Raw genomic sequence first — 20000 nt, 5'->3', positions numbered from 1 at the left:
TCTGAGGGCGACTGCTTTTCACATGAATGTTTCTGGTGCCGAGTTCATTTTCATGTTTCTATGTAGTACGTACACAGGTACACATGAGTGTGTGATACTGCCTGCAAATTAGTGTGTGTGTGTGTGTGTGTGTGTGTGTGTGTGTGATGGAGGCTGCAGCCTGTATGTATGTGTGTGTGTTCCAGTCTGTCTGTATTAACAGTGAGGTTAATATGTCCCGGGGTCGACACTGGCCTGGCCTGGCCTGGCCTGGCCTGGCCTGGCCTCCCACTCTGCATCTGTGTGTGTTTGTGAGTGTGTGACCTATAACTTGTGGGTCTCCCCTGTCTTACATACAGTTTGTATGTCGTGTGGTTTTGTGTTTACATGTGGTCTTGCTCCTGCAGGTGTGCATACATCATGCAGGTGAGTGTTTGTGCTGTTTGTATCTATATTTGTGAGGACGGGACATTTTTAGACACTGAGGACGTTTTAATGGTTTAACGGTGCACTGACCAAACTGTGACATCATAACTTCATCTGATGTTTATCTGATGTTTGCAGACATACAGTCTGTTGCCAGTTTGGAGGCTGAGGAACAGCGTCTGCCCGAAACACAGAACCAGATGAGGTGGAGCGCTGCCCTCCTCCTGATCTCTGAATTCAGCTCTCATCTGTACATACCGGGGGTGAAGGCGTTGATTTGATGGCAGAAAATGAGTCAGCAGGAAGCAAAACGGGTCATTATGGTTGGAGGTTTGGTTAATGTCTCTCTCGATGAGATAATGGAGCACTGCCTTCACCCTCCCATCATCAGAAACACTGGTGGTAAATATCCCAGAGATGTTCGTCCTGCTGTAGATATTTTCCAAGGGCTGAGACTTAAAGAAGCCTGATCATTCAATTAATCAATTAGCCCGTTAACAGGCGAATAATCAACAACAGTTTTCATCATTTAGTTCAATAACCTAGCAACAATGCTAACGTTTTCTATTTCTGTTATTTTCTGTCTTATGTCTTCAGACATTGAATCTCTTTGCGTTTTGGACTGTTGGTCAGACAAAACAAGACATCTGAACATGTTACCGTCAGCTCATTGGTGGGCAGTTTCACCATTTTCCAACATTTGATAGACAGAACAATCTGCATTTTAATGAAGTGCTGCAGTGAATCATCAGTATCAACATCAGCATGTTACTGTGGTGGATCTGCTCCAATATAACATGCTTGTTTTGAATCCAGTTTGTCTGCAGTGTCGCATGTCAACTCACAGTCGTATTTCCTGTCCCTCTGTGCTGCAAAACGCCCCACAAATAATCTTTTGAAATTAATTTGAAAAACATATATTGTCATATTTTAAGACCAAACAACTGTTTGGTTTTATAACTTACTGATTTCTGCAATTAGGAAGGGACTAACCTCTGATCCCCCCGCTGCCTTTGTGATTTATTTACTGTCAAAACAGTGAGCCAGCATTTCATTTTACTTCAGTAATCCCCCAAAATATAACAAAAGCCAAATTGTCCCTGTTCCCCAGTGAGGGGGGGATTATCAGACCTCAACAGTCCAGAGGAGAAACCCAAAAACACACAAAAAACACTAAATCCACGCCGCCTCTTTAAAAACACGCCAAAAAAAACCAGGTGTGATGGTGCTTCTAGCATTACCACTCCAGTAAGAGCACTCAGTGGGATGAACTGGGTTCACTGGGAGAGGCAGGGTGGAGCGTACCTTCTGAGACGTAGGAGAATGGTTTGTTCCTGACGGACAGCAGAGTTAACAGGTTGAAGAACAGAGCGACGAACGTCCCGACCAACAGACGACCTCTGCAGAGAGACACAGACGGCGTGAACCAGTGGACAGATGCTGAACACACGCTGTCAACAGGACAAACCTAATGTGAACACATGAACTGTGGTGTGGAGATGCTGTGAGCGCAATGCATTGTGGGACCGGCTCAGAGGAACCAGATGATGTCATTTCTGTCACTGTTCGCGTTTCCTCCCATTGTGAGGAAACAACATTTATTAAACTAATAAACTCTAAATAATCTAAACTCCTCAAACCTGAAACTCCTAAATATAAAATAGTCCAGTTAAACAGACCCTTTAACTCCCCCCTCCGGAATGAAGATTGAATTTACAGATTTCAAACCACGTCAACAAAAGCTGTTGTATTGAACTGTGACAGATGGTACAGGTGTACCTAATGAAGGGGCCACTGAGTGTACAGCACTGTTTTTGGGGGTCAAGAGACCACTGGGGGTCCATGGACAATGTTTGAGACAAATCTATGTATATTTACATGTTTTGCCTAGAAAGTATTGCCTCTCTGTATCAATAATGTTCATAATTATTGGATTTAAAAAGGCAGTGTGTGTGTGTGTGTGTGTGTGTGTGTTCCATACATCCTCCATCCTGGAAGATTTCAATGTGCCAGACCAACAGACAAACAGAGTAATTCTAGTCAAACTTTACCAAACATTATTTATGGGCCCTATTGTCCCATGTTTTTGTGCCTAAGTGACCAATGGAGACAACAACTGATCCAGCACTGAGTGCCGCAGGTAGCAGCCACAAAAAGGGCTGCAATGTAATCCCTCCATGTGTTAAAGGATAACTTTTGTTTTTTACAACCTGGACCTTATTTCTAGCATTAAATACCCAGACAACTTTGGTGGCATTTGGAGTCGTTTTGAAGAAATTAGCCCCAGAGGAGCGGCGCGTATATCCGTATAATGCTCAGGGCATCCATGCGCAGCCTCTATAAAACACATAATCTGCAGAAACTCGTTCATATTCCAATATTTTGTTCTGATATGCTGGTGCTATTCCCCTCTGAGCCGGCGGTCGGCTGTAGTTTGTAGTTTGGCACAGCTGTGGTTCGTTATTGCGTATTCGTAGCCGACCGCCGCAGAGTCAGCCGTGTTGTGGCTGGCTGCTCGCAGCGCGCGGCGTTCGGTAATGACATCATCCACGTCAGAGGTAGTTGTCTAGAGACGCCGGATGGTGATAACATGCCACCGCCGGCTCAGAGGGGAATAGCACCAGCATATCATAACTAAATATTGGAATATGAACGAGTTTCTGCAGATTATGCGTTATATAGAGGCTGCGCATGGATGCCCCGAGTACTCGCATTATACGGATATACGCGCCGCTCCTCTGGGGCTAATTTCTTCAAAACGACTCCAAATGCCACCAAAGTTGTCTGGGTGAGTAAATGGTCGTATTTAATGCTACAAATAAGGTCCAGGTTGTAAAAAACCAAAGTTATCCTTTAAGAGTGTTTGCCACTGAGATGCTCAGATTGTTATTCTGACAACATTATGGAAAGAATGTGCACAGATACAGACCGTTTTGTTCGAGTCAGATCCTTTAAAACAGAGACACTCGCCAAAGCCACCAGACTCCATTCACAGAAACATCATTTTAACATCATAAAACACACTTTATTCCAACTCGACAGAGACAAAATAAAACTTATAGAAACAGTCCTCATTTGTCGATCACTGTTCAAACAATCACCACCAACTCTGCTTTGATCAGATTTAAACATTAATTCAGCGAATCTGATGGGAAACTATCTGGACAGGAGCAAGAGGGCGGACTTCAGGGAAACAGCCGAGGACAACAGCGTGTAGAGATCGAATATTTTCAGGTTAGGGTTTTTGCAGAACACTGCAGTGATTAATACTGAACTGAATCTGTTTCATCAGACACGCTTGAGACTGCCCACGCGACAAGACACGACTTCATGGTGTTCTGGTTACAGCTCCCATATGTTTCCACTGCTGCTCATACAAAAAGTTCTCTTTCTTCTCCGAGCTGCTCGGTTCATGTGTCAGATGTGTTCAACAGGCTGAATGGCTTCAATCTGTGTATGCTGTAATGTGTATGTAAACACATTATTTTTAATTCCCATCAAATGTCGCCAGACCATTTTGACATTTTTGGATATAAAATAGTTTCAGGACACAAAACATTTGTCACCGGTTTTTAAATGATCTTTTAAATAAACCTACACAGAATACAGACCTCCAAATCCCACTCGCAAGTCCGAAAAGCACACACACACACACACACACACGCACACACACGCACGCACGCACGCATGCACACACACGCACGCATACACAGGAACGACTGTACTCTCCGATACACTAATCACATGGGACAATCCATTTAAGAGCCTAAAAATTGGTCCCAACAATCAGCGGGAGACGAGGAGCTGCCCGACGGTGAGCCACAATAGCTGAGTGTTAAAGCCCCCGCCCCCGACCCGCAACCACCAACCCCACCTCCCTCTAAGAACAGATTAAAGAGAGAGAGAATGTGTGTGTCTGTCTCTGCAACCACCGGACACCTGTCCCTCCGGTTAGGGGCCGTCTCTCCTGCCGTCCAATCACATCCACTCAGAGAGGGAGAGCGAGAGCGGGACAGTGGGGGGGGGGGGAAACGAGGGGGGTAATCTCGTCACAGGAGACAGATTTAAGTCTCGCTGTGTTTTAGGTTATAAAAGCCGCTGCTAATCTGCTTTATTATGAAGACATGATGGAGAGAGAGGAAGAGGGAGGGACCGCAGAGGACAAGAGCGACCAAAGCAGGTGATCTGACGGTGCTGGGCGAGAGAGGTAAAAGAGCAATGAAAGACAGGGAGAGAGAGTCAAAGACAAACCAATGAACAGCCTGCATCCATTCAGCATCGACTGTCTCAGACAAATGATGGACAGAACTGTGAAAATGAGACTCGAGTTGTAATAAACCTCAAATATCTGAGGTCTAGCAGACATTAGAGCAGGTGTTTCCTACATGTTTCCATCCTGCAGTGAGGGGGGACTCACATGTCTCATCTCTCAGGTACCAGTTTGAGCACACGTTGGTGATTGGGTGGACAGACCTCTCTATAAACTGTCTCCAGCTGAGGCTCATCACTTACAGGTTTAACTCTACAAGGGAGCTTCAACACATTTTAACAGTTAGTGCGGAACTATTTTTTCACCAAGAACAGAGTATCCTTCCACTCACGACTGCTGTGCAGCTTATTCACGTTTCACTTCGTTTACCGGTTAAACAAACTAACTGGCTAATTCTTGGCACTAGGTGTCAGGACGCTACGAGGACGCACCACATATGATGAGAGTTTGAGGAGTGCTGAAAGGCTTAAACAACTTCCTGTCTTCCTGCTTTTTCATTTTAGAAGCTGTTCAGAAATATTTGTTTGTTTCTCTGACAGAGCTGATGTTAGCCTGAGGCGAGCGTTCAACACAGTCTGCCCGCGTTTAATTAACTCTACTGGTGTGGACACACACACACACACACACACACACACACACACACACACTCTGTCAGAGTGTGAAAGTAACAACGAACATGTCGCTGTCAGTCAGTCTGATTCTTTGACTCTCTGTCTGTCTGTCTGTCTGACCCAAATGTTTGGGATGTTCTGTTCCAACAACAGCTGGCACTGCGTGTGTGTGTGTGTGTGTGTGTGTGTGTTCATGTTGTGTCTGTTTATTGTAGAACGTGATGAGGGAATTTGTGTGTTTGTGTGTGGAGGGGGTAATACTTACGTATGGACCTCAGGCTGCTCCAAGAAGCGCTCCACACTGACGAAACAGAAACACACACAGTCAACAACACTGGCCAGGTGGGACCACACTGACTGTGTGTGTGTGTGTGTGTGTGTGTGTGTGTGTGTGTGTGTGTGTGTGTGTGTGTGTGAGTGTGTGAGAGAGAGAGAGAGAGAGAGAGAGAGAGAGAGAGAGAGAGAGAGAGAGAGAGAGAGAGAGAGAGAGAAATGAAATGAATGAAAGGAGACAAGGAGCAAACAGAGAAAACAGGAAATACATTAGCACACATACACACGTACGACAGAGCAAAATGGTGAGCGCGCGCGCACACACACACACACACACACACACACACACACACACACACACACACACACACACACACACACACACACACACACACACACACACACACACACCTGCCTCCTCCCTCTGTGGTGCTGCCCTACTGAGCCACCTTACTCGTGTGTGTGTGTATGTGTGTGCGCGTGTGTATTTCTGACATAGGCTACTTTCAGGGACACATTTCAGACCGGTTAATTGGGGACAGCATGTTGAACTGGGGACAAAAGCTGTGCCCCTGACTGGGAAACATTTCTTTTAAACTATTTGTAGAATATGACAAGTTTGATGACCGGGATCCAGCTGAAGAGAGAGAAACTGAAAATAAAAGGGAGACACAAGTGAACACCGTGAGAATGAACCTAATAGAAGATGAAAACAACAGCCTCGACATTAGAAATAAATTACATGAAGAAAAATCTACTTCACAAAGCTGAGTGTCGCCGTTCGGTGCCTGATCTTTTGAAGACCACAGGATGGTAACTGTAACACACAAGCTGCAGGAAGTACACCGCCCCTCTGAACTTACGGATACTTTGCGTCACATACGCAGATCATCTCACTTCTCATCTGTAATGCACCGACAGCACACACGGCCTTTCGTTTGTTCGTTAAAATCCTTCATATTGATTTGGAGACAAACACATGGGCTGGGCAGCTGGCTAGTCCCGTTACACACGCTGTCAAATTATATTCACTGTTTGAATATAACAAAGTTCAACCTGAACAACATGAGAAGGTGAAGAACACGGCGATATTTTATTGTCTCTATGTGGACACTCGGGAGTCTCTTCTGTCTCCACCAAAGAAACAAACGTCAGCTGTGTTTAACTCCTCTGCCATGTGTGACTTCACCAGTCAGCTGACAGAGTCTGAAGCATCAGCCCTGCTGCTATGGTTACCTAATATGAGATAATTTAAAACTGTGAACTACACTAGATGATTTTAACGGTGCCATCCAATCAGAAAACAGGATTATATTGTGTATGCACATGCATGAAAGTGTTAGCAGGCAGTGTGCCAGCTACCTGACCTGCATTTGTGTGTATGTGTGTGTGTGTGCATGTGCGTGTGTGTGTGGGGGGGTATTCTGGAAATTTACCCCTCCCTACCCTGAGAGCTGACCGCAAGACAACCCCACACAGGGCGCCTGGAGGTGTGTGTGTTTGTGTGTGTGTGTGTCACAATGACAGACACAGCCAGGCAGTGACATTCCCACAGCCCTAAAAAATTCAGTAGTTCACACCCTGCACACACGCACGCACGCACGCACGCACACACAAATACACAAACACGCACACACACAGTAATGTGGTGAAATTAACAATGAGGAAAAAATAAAGACGGGGGGGTGGGGGGGACAACTGGAAATATCAATTCTGTTGTTGCTCTGAGTCACACAAAGAAAATAATTGAAATTTTAATCGAGACAGACAGAGAGAGTGAGACAAAGAAAGACAAAAACAGAGACATCACACATCTTTATCAGGCTCTAAAGGCTGATTAATAGAAAATCTGTTGTCCCTGGTTGGTTGACATCACTGTTTGAAGTGTGTGTGCACTCTGTGTGTCTGTACGTGTGTCAGGGAGTCGTACACACCTCTCTTTCAGGATGAACAAGGCTCCCAGTTGGATGAGAACAGTGGAGGCAAAAACTGCCAAAACCTCCAATCGTTCAAACCTGGAGACAAAGAAGAAAGTGAAAAAGAGGCACTGACTTCAACACTCTGACGCAGCTTTTCATCCCTGACACCGAGCCCACTCATTCACAGAGCAACCCACCCCAGCCCGAGACCACCAGGACGCCACCAGGCAGGCAGGTGGTGTGAGGGGTTCAACACAGCGCCTGTGTAAGTTACAGTTACATCTGTCTGCACTGATGGACAGCTCTGCGGACTGTGAGCAACCATCAACCTGTTTACCTGTGGAACGTTCCAAACAGGTGTTTTTGGAGCGTTCCACATCTTTCCCAGTATTTAGTTGCTCCTGTCACAACCTGTTTGAAACATGTTGCTGCATCAGATTCAGAATAAGCAGATATTTACAAAAATCAATGAAGCTGATGAGCTCAAACATCAAATATTTTGTATTTGTGCAGTTTATGTCAGAAAGGATGAACAAGTGATCACATTCTCTTTTATTTCTGTTTCTTCTGTTTCAGGCTCAGGGTTAGACTTCTCTGCTCCTCAGTATGCCCCTACTCAACACTAAAGCGAACCAGAGGTCTGTCCTTTCCAAGCTTCAACGCTCCTGTGCAGCAACATCGCCCGATATAACCTCTTCACTGAGGGAGAAATGCACAACTGACCAAAGTCTAACGACGAACTTGCCCCACAGACATGATTACGACAGCGTGGTCAACGAGAAGGGAAAACAGACGAAGCTCCCCGGCTCAGCACGTCGTCAAAGAGGCAGCGACAGAGGGCCGAACAATATGAGAGACATTCTCATGTTATCTGACCTAAACACGTAAAACAGGACAGATTTACAACAAGCTGTCACACATTCACATTCATGTTAATTAAAACAAAAAAAGATGTTATTATCTTGACTGAGATATTTTTTCAACCGTTTGTTAATGAAGAATCTGGATTAAATCTGCAATAATCTGGATCTCTGATTTGTAAACTTCAATTTCTCCTAAATGGATTTAGAGAAGGAGTGACAGCATCAAATCTCTTATTACGCAGTGATCAGTTCACATAAATGCAGAATTTACATGAGACAAAAACACGTAGAAGACGCTAACAAGACGCCAATAACACGCCTGCATCTGCCGCTGACCCTCTGACCCCATCACGTGGTCACGTGGTCACGGGGTCGATCCCGTCGCAGTCTGTCCGGGATGAGCGGCTTTGCCTCGGTGAGTGGTCGGCTGAGCTTGTGGGGGTTAAACCTGACGTTGACCATCAGTGAACCAGTGGTCTCCCGCTCGGCAGCAGCATAAAACCACTTAACTAACAGCTTCTGTCCAAGCTACCTGATGTAAATTATGGATTAACAGGAAACAGATGTGACCACATTCATGCAGAGGGTGATGTGAGGACACACAAATACGAAGGAAAACTACAAAGCAACGCGCATCAAGACTGGAAAGCTGGAATTTAAACACAGTTTCAGTTGTTTTTTTTTCCAAAAGTGCAGGTTTCAGTTTATTAACTGCAGGTTTGACTCATACAACGTCTGCTTCACGCTGCTTCTTCAAAGGAAGATGGATGACAGTAAATCCACGTAGAGCTCAGTGCACCAACGACTTCCTTCATGCAACTTCAACTGTGAAGTTGCTCTTTACCAAAACAAACTGCTTCACTGTTCTGTGGCAACATTTGTTTCCCCCATCAAAGGGGTGCCACTAACAAGATTTCATTCTTTATTACTTTACTGTGCTGCCAATTATTGTCTTTATCAATCGAGTCATTGTGGTGTCAATTAAAAGGTCTGAAAATTGCGAAAACATCATCACAACTCGAAAAGTCTCCAATCTCATTGTGACCAACAGTCCCAAAACCGTTCAATTCAATAAAAAAATTAAATTAAATAAAATAGTTTCCACTCATAGTTTCGGTCTGTGGCTTTCTGCTGTTAGTATATTTACGCAATAGCTGCTGCAGTCTTCTTATGTATGTGTGTGTGTTATACTCCGGGGGGTGGCTCATTAAAACACCAAAAACATTAAATAATAATGAAGAGAACAATGAATTACTAATACAACATAACATAACATTCAGAGTGTGTTACAGGACACACTCTGAATGTGTGAGCAAAGGATGAAACACACCGACATAAATCGGAAAAAACATTTCACATTTTATTCAGCTTCTGGGGTTGAGGCACATGGGACATACTGTAAGTGTAGGCCTGTGTGTGTGTGTGTGTGTGTGTGTGTGTGTGTGTGTGTCAGAAGCTTGTTAAGACAGTTACTTTTTCTTGTGTCTTCGAGTGCACATGTGTGTGAGAGATTAAAAGAGACCATTTGTCCAACCGATGAGCAAATGAACAGACACCTACAGGTTAATAGGTTGTCTATGTGTACTGGGCCTGCAGGATGGACACACACACACAGACAGACAGACACACACAGACAGACACACACACACTCTCGCTGTTCGAACACTTAGTGCCCGCTGTTTGGCCTGATCTCCTCCATGCTGCAGGGTCAGAGGTCACGCGCTGCACAACCAACAGCCTGTAGTTAATCTATATGGGCGCCACATAGGAAACAAGCTCTCTGCTGGAGACTGACTCATATCATCATCGGTGTCTTCCTCAATAAAGTGAATACACAGTTTTTTAGGCGGTTGAGAGCAGCGGTGGTCGTGAAAGACGTCAATAAAAAAGAAGACACTTCTATGAAATAAATCATGAATCTGCCCTGAAAGAAGAGCAGTGGAGCTGATCACCGTGTCATCGGGATCTGTCTAATTCGGCTCAACACATCAAAGTGATCCATCACCTTTTACATTATGTTTCAGCACGCGATGATGATGTTTGGGATCAACAGGTTTTCAGTTACAGTGCTGCTCCTACACAGCTGTTCTATCCATATCCTCTAAAACTACTGACGCTGCTAACTTTGTCACAGCTTTGTCTGCTGTTTTAGGAAAGCAGGACTTCTTCTTTTCACTCTTTAATTGAGAATTCTGTGAATCAAACTTGCCAACAAACCAAACCGAGGAAAAATATGAGAAGTTCATGATCAAACTTCGTGCACCTGCAGTAATCTGTGTATAAGTGCTATATTCTCTCTCTAAAGCTAACAGAGCTACGCTTGCAGTAGAGGTGAAGGGGATCAGTCTAACTCCTGGTCAGCCTGGCTCGGCTCCTGCAGGCTTTTAAGGCATCAGAAGCTGCTGCTGGTTAAACTGGGCAATCTGCTGCTGAGCCATTGTTCTGTTACTGGCAGTCCATTAAGGCACATGCACCAACAATAAATACGCTCAAATGAACATACACGAGGGCACAGACGGCCAGAGAAAAACACACACGCACACACATATACACACACATGCATATATATATAAACGGCCATATGAGCTCAACAGTGAATTTCCACTCAATCACCACTCTTCATCACCTTGAGGTCAGAGGTCACCTGTCAGCTGCTTGGCTAGTTCAGTAAAACTCAAACACACATACATACACACACGCGCCGAGCCGTGTGTTTCAGATGTACGACACTTGTGTTTATGAGCCGTTTAAATGATCCAGACAACAGAAGCTTTTCTGTCGATGCTGCATCTGTGCTTACACTGTGTGTGTGTGTGTGTGTGTGTGTGTCTTTGGGGGGGTCATGGGACCGCCACGAATGAGACCAAACACATAAACAAACACAGATGGAGCTATATAGGATGTGTTTAAGGTACAGTCCAGTATGTGAATGTATGGCAAAGGATCAGCACGACGCCAAAACTTAATAACGCAAGACTGAACCTTTTGTTTTTTTAAGTGTGTCCGTTAGAACAGGAATTAAACCAGATCTGAGTTATTAATGTTTTCTGAAGCTTTTAGAGAAAAGTGCTGATATTTTAAATTATTATCAGAGGAAAATGCTGATTCTTAGTCTATTTCTCAAACCCCTCAGTTACATGAATAAACACACACAGACACATATATATATATATATAATATGACATATAATATGATATATGGCGATCATGGTGTTATCCTGTCAATATATTTTTAATGCTTGCGAATCGTAATTTTAAGCATTGAATGACGAGACTTTATGTTGGGTCTTCATTCCTATTAGCTCACATATATAACATATTCATGGGCTTCTCATGAAAGGGGCTCTACTGTCATACTGCTGCACTGAATTAATTAACTATATTCCCAGGAGACTGGTCGAACCACGATGTGCTGCTGAGTACAGCATGTGAGAGATTTACATGGTGAACTCACCCAAAGGAGTAGACCTGACTGGGTTTCTTCATGGTCACCCAGGAACTGATGAGACAGGTGATCAAACTGCAGGCCAGAGGGAAGAGAGGACGATAACAGAGAACGAGAAACATCAGTCAACGATGGACGGTTGGAAGACACAGAAGGGGAGGGCAGACAGGACAAGCACAAATAAGAAGAAAGTCAAAGAGAGACAACGAAAAACAGAAACAACAAAGAGGTCACGTAAAGTTCACTTCTTGTTTAATTTATCTTTTATTCATTATGATTGCGGAATTAATCTTTCATGAGTGGAAATTCTCCATCGAATGCAGCACAGCTGAGCAGACTCCATGTTACCTCACACTTCAACATGTTTCTGTAATTTTCACATGAACAACGGTTATATACGAAACTCGAAAATAATGAAAAATACCTTTGAAATTTCCTATAGCCTGATATGATGCCTTTAAAGACACAAGCCATGTCTTCAATTTAAAGCTCTATTCACCAGGGATGACTAGATCAATCGGCCGTCAATTCTAATTGGCCAATATTCAGTAAAAATATGCGATTGGGAAATTGAGCTGAAGGCTTTCCAGTCGCCGATCACCAAAGTGTAGGGACTGAATAACATGCAGCAAAACACTCCACCTTAAAAGTCGCTGGTAGCTGCCTGTAGCCTTTGAGCGGCACAGTTAGTGAGCTAACGTTAGCTAGCAAAGATGAAAAGGCAGCACTCATCCTTCACTTTTCTGTTCTTTCTTTATCTGTGGTGCATTTGCAAAGAAACATTACAAAGCGGCCTGTTGAACTCAGCCAGCTTCTGCTGCGTCGACGACGGCTACAGGAAATGACAGCGAGCTTCGCCAGCTTTTAGGGATCATGGGTAACCGAAGCATTTGGTCGACACTGATCATCTTTTACATTCAGTTTTTGTCTCTGTCTGTCTGTAAACTGATTTGTGCAACACTTTGGGAACACAGCTGATGTCACAGATGATGTTCCCTCAGAGCAGAACACTCACCTGAAGAGGTCGAAGATGGTGAGGTACGTGTAGGCGGTTAAGGCTGAAATGACAAAGCAGAGAAACAGAGACCATCACAAGTCAGATACTGTTGAGCACACACAAAAAGTCTCACGCATATCGTTACCTCCACAGTCCATCACAAACGAACGTACAGGAATGACTCCAGAACGTCTCAAAGTAATCCAATGATGGTTGTGGGTACACTGCAGACACCAACATCGAATAGCCATATCGCAAACTTTTAGTGGTGCAAATTTGCAAATACACAAAAGGATAAGATCGACTTTATTAATATCACCAGGGGAAATCTGGTAAAGCACACTGTAAAGCTCAAGGAGGTGTTCCAAATGTCAAAACTTTGAAAACCTCTCGAGTAAATCACGTGTTGTGTTGTCACAAAAGCTGCTGTAGACATCTGGAAGCAGCACATCAGACTGAAGCGCGTCTTCGTCGGCGAGTCAGCAGCGTCTGCTCGCCGCTGACTCGGTCATTAAGTCAGCGAGTCGTTGCTTCATCCCCGCGGACGGTCCGCCAGGCTTTCATTGAGTCAATTATCTGGACGGCAACTTGGCAAGCGCCCAATCAGTCAATCAGTGGACAGGTAAGCTGAAGGCTCATTTAGCCGGACAGTAAGTTAATTAGTCTGTCAGCCAACAAGCCAATGAACTAATCAGTCAGATGACCGGCCAGCTACAGAGATTCAGTGTTGCCCGACTGGCCTGGCTTAAACACACTCTGCCAACCTGCCTGTCCGTCTGTCTGCCTGCCTGTCTGTCTGTCTGACTAGCTGTCTGTCTTAATGCCTACCAACCAGCTTTCTGTAATCAGGCTCTGCTGTGGGGGATGACGGGAGCGGATTAGAGCGGCTTTGTGCTGAGAGGAACATTTTGTTTCCCCACCACCGACGTCCATGTTGGCCAACCTGACGCCATGTAATCCTGACAGAGAGGCCCAGATAGACAGACGAACAGAGAGAGAGAGAGAGAGAGACAGGCGGCGGGAGGGAGACTGAGTGACAGAGCGACAGGCAGGGAGAGAGAGAGAGGCTAAGAGGAAGACAGATGGACGGCCTGAGAGATTCAGGCAGATAGATGGGCAGAGAGAGAGAGTTTAGAAGACAGACAGGGTGTTGGACATGTATACAGACAGGCAGATAGAGAGAAAGTGAATGAGTGTGAGAAAGAGTGAGACAGGATCCTTAACGCTGGTGAAAGAGAGACAGAGAGTGAGGAGGGACACATGCAAGACAGCCTGAAACTAAGAACTACAGAATAAACCAAAGCACACGGCGACGTCTTAAAGCAAATACCAACATCTCCTCTCACTGTTACTGCTTTCATATTACCATCATACATCTTTTGTACATTCAGTCATTGTATTTTATTTGGAAAGCCCTTTGTGCTCGATGCTTGGCACGTGGTGTGTAAATAAAACATACTAGAATAATTATTATTAATTCATAACCTGAATCGCTTTTTTCTTATTAATGATATCAACCATTGCTGCCTGAACAACAACAACAGAATAACTGACACCTAAATGTATGTGAAGTCAAAGTCCAGTTTGTTAGGATTATTTTTATTAGTTTATCATACTTTATCCTCTTTATTAGTAGTGTTAAGTGGAGTCTTTAATGAGGCTAATCACACTGACTGTGTCATGTCATGTTTTGGTCCATTTCACCTGAACACTGCAGCATTGTGTTTGAACAGACAATGCTAGCAAAGAAAAAAAAAAGTGCTGTTAGCCAGCGTTTAGCTGGTGTTTGACTCACACACAGCTGGGCTCTCATTCATTGTTTTAACCCCGGCTTCTCATTCATGATCATCCGCCTCGAACAACAAAGCCCAACACACATGTGAAACCTTTGCTCCGAGCCAGACCTGAATCATGAACCTCAAACCTCCGCAGGCAGAACGAGCTAGCAACTGCCTCAACTTTAGCAACTGAACCAAACATGCTAACATTATTCAACCATTTAAATCATTGGGAAGAAAGCAATGTTAATGAATAAACCTGATAGGAGAGTTAGAAGAAAGCACCGCCGGCTGACACCGCAGAGGAATAACTGTCGTGCATGTACGGCCTCCTTCTTCTGGCTTCATGATGCAAACGCGACCGGCAGCTGTGTGTGAGAGCTGCAAACTGTGACCGTGGTCGGCCAGTGTTTCTACTTTTCGCAGCAGCGCGTTCAACTTTTAATTCACACTCGTAAAACCGAATGCTAACTGCAGCTAAACATGACAAGAGACCAGTAGGACCAAACAGGATGTGGGTGATTCCTCAGCGGTAAATGCAAGAGATGGTTTCATTACAAATCACACTGCTGGAGGACGGCTTTCAACAAGAGCACACAATTATATACATACTGCTTTAAAGTCCATTCTGTTTTTGCTGTATCCTGTTATTTTGATACGTAGCAGCTCATCTATCCACAGGGATCAATGAGGTTTGATGTCATCTTGTTGTGTTGAATTAAAAGCAGCAGACAATAAAAGCAATAATAATACAAACGCTGACATCACAGTGACCCTGAAACAGGCCGGACCAAATCGATACCTGGGCTGAAATTTCCCCTCGCTGTGCTCGGATAGGTTTACATATACACTGCACACACACGCACACACACACACACACACACTGACACACACACACCAGTTCAATTCCTTTATAAATCTCCTGCTTACAAACACTGACACCCAGAGGACGTGGGGATGTGATACCACAGCAACAAACACAGCAGACAGGACATTGTTCTTGTCTAACACACGCACACACACGCGCACACACACACACACACGCGCACACACGCACACGCACACACACACACACACACACACACACACACACACACACACACACACACACAGTATGAACAGATGCACACTTTAAACAGAACCATAAATGTCGACAAAAACACACACATGACAACACATGTACAGACACACACACAGTTTCCCCACCGGGCCTGAACTCAATACCCAGAACAGAATGACGGATTAAAATCCCTGTGTTTGTTTTCAGAAATGATCAATAGAGGAGAGGAGAGGAGGGGAGAGAAGGAGGGGGTCATCAAACCATTCACTCCTCGCATTCTTCTTTTCTTTCAGCTTCATTTTATACTATTCTGTGCCATTAACTTTATCTTTCACTCTCCTCCCTCCTTCATTCATTCTGCTGTCACCTGGTTTAACAAAGCAAATAAAGAGAGGAAAGATGGAAAAGGACGAAACAGGAGGAAGTAGCGAAGGAAAGCATGAGGACTTAAAAAGGAAGGAAGGAGGAAGAAGGGAAGGAAGGAAGGAAGGAGTGAATAGACAGATGAGAGAGGAGAAATATGAGCAAGAGGATGAATATTTAATGCTGTCTGCAGAGGAGCAGCCCAAACACACACACGCACACACGCACACAAAGAATAAGCACACACACAGTCAATGTGCACACAAGACATACAAAAATGTGTTAAGGCATTTATAATGTCGGCACTTCATTTATCTGTTAATCAGCTGAGCGACGTAACCAAGGAAACTGAAAGGGTTTTCTAAAAAGGGCAACATGAGTGACAGAGTTAAAAAACAGTCGGACCAAAAAGTCTGAAGCAGCGGAAGCAACAATGAAAAAACAGGTTAAGAGAATAATACGTATTTGATTCTGACAGTCAGCGCTGTGAGGTTTAAAGACGATGCTCACAGGTTTTGGTTTCCATCACTGCAGTGTGAAAAGACGCAAAACGCTTCGCATCACCTCCAACATGTTGTCAAATGGTCAACATTTAAAAAGGACTGTTTGAAGAATTCCTATATGTCCTTCTATCCATCCCTCTATTTACTTCTTGCTACGAGGAAGTTTTAGATTGTGTTCAGCTGGGAATCAAAACTTCTTTAGTTAACAACAAAATTTTAGTCAAATTCATGCAGACTGCATCACACAGTGATGCATCATGAAAGATGTGGCACATGTCGAACGCCACTCCCACGCAGGAGCAGCCAATGAGCGACCGGCAGGATGAACGATCAGGGAATAAAATCATATTTCTGATGCGTCTCTATTGAAAAAACAGGACTGAACGGTGATCATGTTCTGACGGCAGGCTTTGACCTGCACAGAGAGCAACAGGCGTGAAAGTGTTGACATCATGGTGACATGATGCTCTTTATTTCAAAAGTCATATTTTGTTCAGAGACACACACACACACACACACACACACACACACACACACACACACACACACACACACACACACACACACACACACACACACACACACACACACACAACGACAGGATGAGCAGCTGAATGTGCAAATAGCAGCAGTCATTGGTTCCGGTAAACAGTAAAGTGAGACCCAGAAAACACACATGCACATGCACATGCACACACACGCACACGCACACACGCACACACACACGCACACACACGCACACGCACACGCACACTCACACTCACACTCACACACACTAGGTCGTGGTGTCAGGTCAGCTCTGGTGTGCTGCAGATGTAAACTAAAAGCTTCTATCGAACGCCTCAACTGCTGCGGTGAGGAGGCTCCCCAGAGAGGAGGAGGAGGAGGAGGAGGAACAGATGAACCAGTGAGAGAAAGATGAAGGATGGAATGATATAGGAGGAGCAGGAGGTAGAAGAAGAAGAGGAGGAGGAAAAGCTGGGAACACTGGCCAGCACTGACACTGTGGACCACTGAGGGACTAGAACTGAAGGCTACACACACGCACACACACACATGCACACACACAAATACTGTTGCTGTGATGAAACATCTGTCTAACAAGAACATAACTTCTTATATTTAACATAAAATGCACCAAAAACTGAAAAACCATCTCCTATTTAAAGCTTCTAATAACATCTGTCACAAAGACTGAAAACAAAAGCGTTTTTACATCATCGTCCACCAGAGGAAGTCATCAGAAATGAAGGACACAAACCACGCCGAGAGCCCTGAAACACACTCAAAATCAAATGATTAACACACATGCACACACTCCCTGTGGGCACACTGACAGCTTGTCATCCTCAGACACGACGTGCAGCTTCTGCCGATATGAAACCAGACCGACGCTCTGCCGCGTCCATTTGTGAAGTCAAAGGGCTTCTCGTATCTCCGCGTGGGATTTGAGAGGCAGCTGGCAGTGATACGTTAAACCAAACACCGCACTTCATGCCCCTTGTGCCCTGACCTGGACCCTGCAAACCCCCCCCTGCTGATGATAATCAATGTAACATCATCTGTTAAAACAAAACTGCCATTAGGAAAACTACATGCTGGTATGTGGAGGGTTCTGCTGACCCTGGCTCTGCATTTATCAAGCATTTCTGGTTGAGAGGGTCGAGATTAGGTTTAGGAATAAAAGCATTTCATCAACTTTCTTGACCTGGGAAATGACTCTCTCCTCCCTGTTTAAAGAGCTCCAGAGGTGAACTAACCTCAGTTGTCACAACATTTAAGAGCAGCTCAGCCATCTGAAAATGTTGTTTTTGCTGACCTCCAGCGATTGAACTTCTAACTTCTGTGATTTCACATCTGTCAGTCCACCATGACATCACTGATGGGTTTCATTACACGTACAAACAACTCAGAAATGTTTCCAAGCTTCAAAAACTCTGCATTTTATTTTCTAATCGTATCACCCGAGTGAAACACGCACAACAGTTACGACTTCAGGATGTCACAACTAATATGATCAATAATAAATCAACTTTGATCAGTGTAGGAGCCAAATGGGGTATTGTGAGATTGCTTATTTGACCACGGGGTGGCGCTATGGGTATTTAAGGGGACAATTCCTGTCATCGAGAGAAAGGGTTTGACCTGGAAGGGCAAACAGGTTTTTGACCGCTGTCTTTGCCGCTTTGCCGCGAAATTTGAATGTGTGTTTTTTGACTCGGGTAAATCAAGCTTTTTGCAATAAGAGGAACCGGTATATGGACACTTTTTAACTCTACACAACGACGGAATGGTTTACAGGAGGCACAACAGGCAAAGAGCGCGTCAGCCAAGTCTAACTCGGGTTCAAACCCCCTCAGTAGCCAGTATTAGACTGCGCTCCTTTAATAATCAGTGTGTGCCAGATAACAGCATGAAGCCTTCGCTAAATAGATCTAAACAACGATTTGCAGCTTCTCTCTGTTTTATATCACTTTGAAATTTTACTTATTTGTACTGATGGTCACAAAGAACATACAAGATGTTTGTATCGAGAATTTTTTGCGAAATCTAGAATAAAAAACGGATTATTTCTTGCAGCTCGTGAGCTCGGCGGTGGCGGATTGTCCCTTTAAAGGTGGAATCCCAGGAGACAGATTCACAGACATCATCAGTGAGATCGTGTCATACCGAGAGCAAAGCAGATGTGGTGGCTGTTCGGGGAGTAAGAGGAGCTGATCACACACACACACACACACACACACACACACACACACACACACACACACACACACACACACACACACACACACACACACACACACACACACACACACGCGCGCGCACACGCGCGCACACGCGCGCACACACACACGCACGCACACACACACACACACACGCACACGCACGCACGCACCCACGCACAGGGTTACTGTGAGTTTGTGTTGGCTGTACTGAAGACCCCGTGGGACACACTGCTTCACCAGCTGTGTTCTGACACACAGGAACACCGAGGGCCTGGGGACAACACACACACACACACAGACACACACAGAAACACGTAAGTACGTCCGTACAGACACACACATACAAACACACACACACGGCTCAGATCACATGTGCACACTCAACCATCTCTGGATGAGAAACAAACAAACTAATGGATATGCACACAAACAAAACACAACAACACAGACAAAAAGGACAAAACCTTCACATGACGCTTCCTCTGCGTTCTGATATTCAGACATCTGTACTGATGTTTGGGCGTGACAAACTGCTGCTGACTTTGTACGTTAATTATTTCATCTTTTACTGTTTTTTAAGAAGAGTGAAGTTCATCCTGACTGTCCGCCGTCTCTTCGCCTGTCACAGTGTACAATGAAAAAGAAATAATGTGCCGACAGGTGTTTCGAGCTTTTGTCCATCCTATTTTAATAACGAGAGGAGGCTAAACACCTCTCTGAAAATCAACAACTAAGCATTAGAACGATTGACCGCAGGATGTTTCAGCTCGGTGCTCCTGTTCTTCATC

The 20000-nt window shown here is 44.6% G+C and overlaps 1 protein-coding gene across 1 annotated transcript in view; it reads right to left on the bottom strand.

Moving 5' to 3' along the window:
• slc30a6 (solute carrier family 30 member 6) overlaps positions 1–20000 on the bottom strand; it is a 60169-nt gene that overhangs the window by 17527 nt on the left and 22642 nt on the right. The window contains exons 5-9 of the mRNA XM_041947664.1: positions 12801–12843; positions 11795–11860; positions 7494–7574; positions 5552–5587; positions 1711–1805 (exon numbers count right to left, since the gene is read on the bottom strand). Of these exons, the coding sequence (XP_041803598.1) occupies positions 1711–1805; positions 5552–5587; positions 7494–7574; positions 11795–11860; positions 12801–12843 (321 nt within the window). The remainder of the gene's footprint in view (positions 1–1710; positions 1806–5551; positions 5588–7493; positions 7575–11794; positions 11861–12800; positions 12844–20000) is intronic.

The sequence above is a fragment of the Chelmon rostratus genome, chromosome 11 (assembly GCF_017976325.1).
Source record: "Chelmon rostratus isolate fCheRos1 chromosome 11, fCheRos1.pri, whole genome shotgun sequence".
NCBI classification, from domain to species: Eukaryota; Metazoa; Chordata; class Actinopteri; order Chaetodontiformes; family Chaetodontidae; genus Chelmon; species Chelmon rostratus.
Note: the sequence above shows the minus strand (reverse complement) of the source record. Positions and strands in the feature narration are given on the sequence as shown.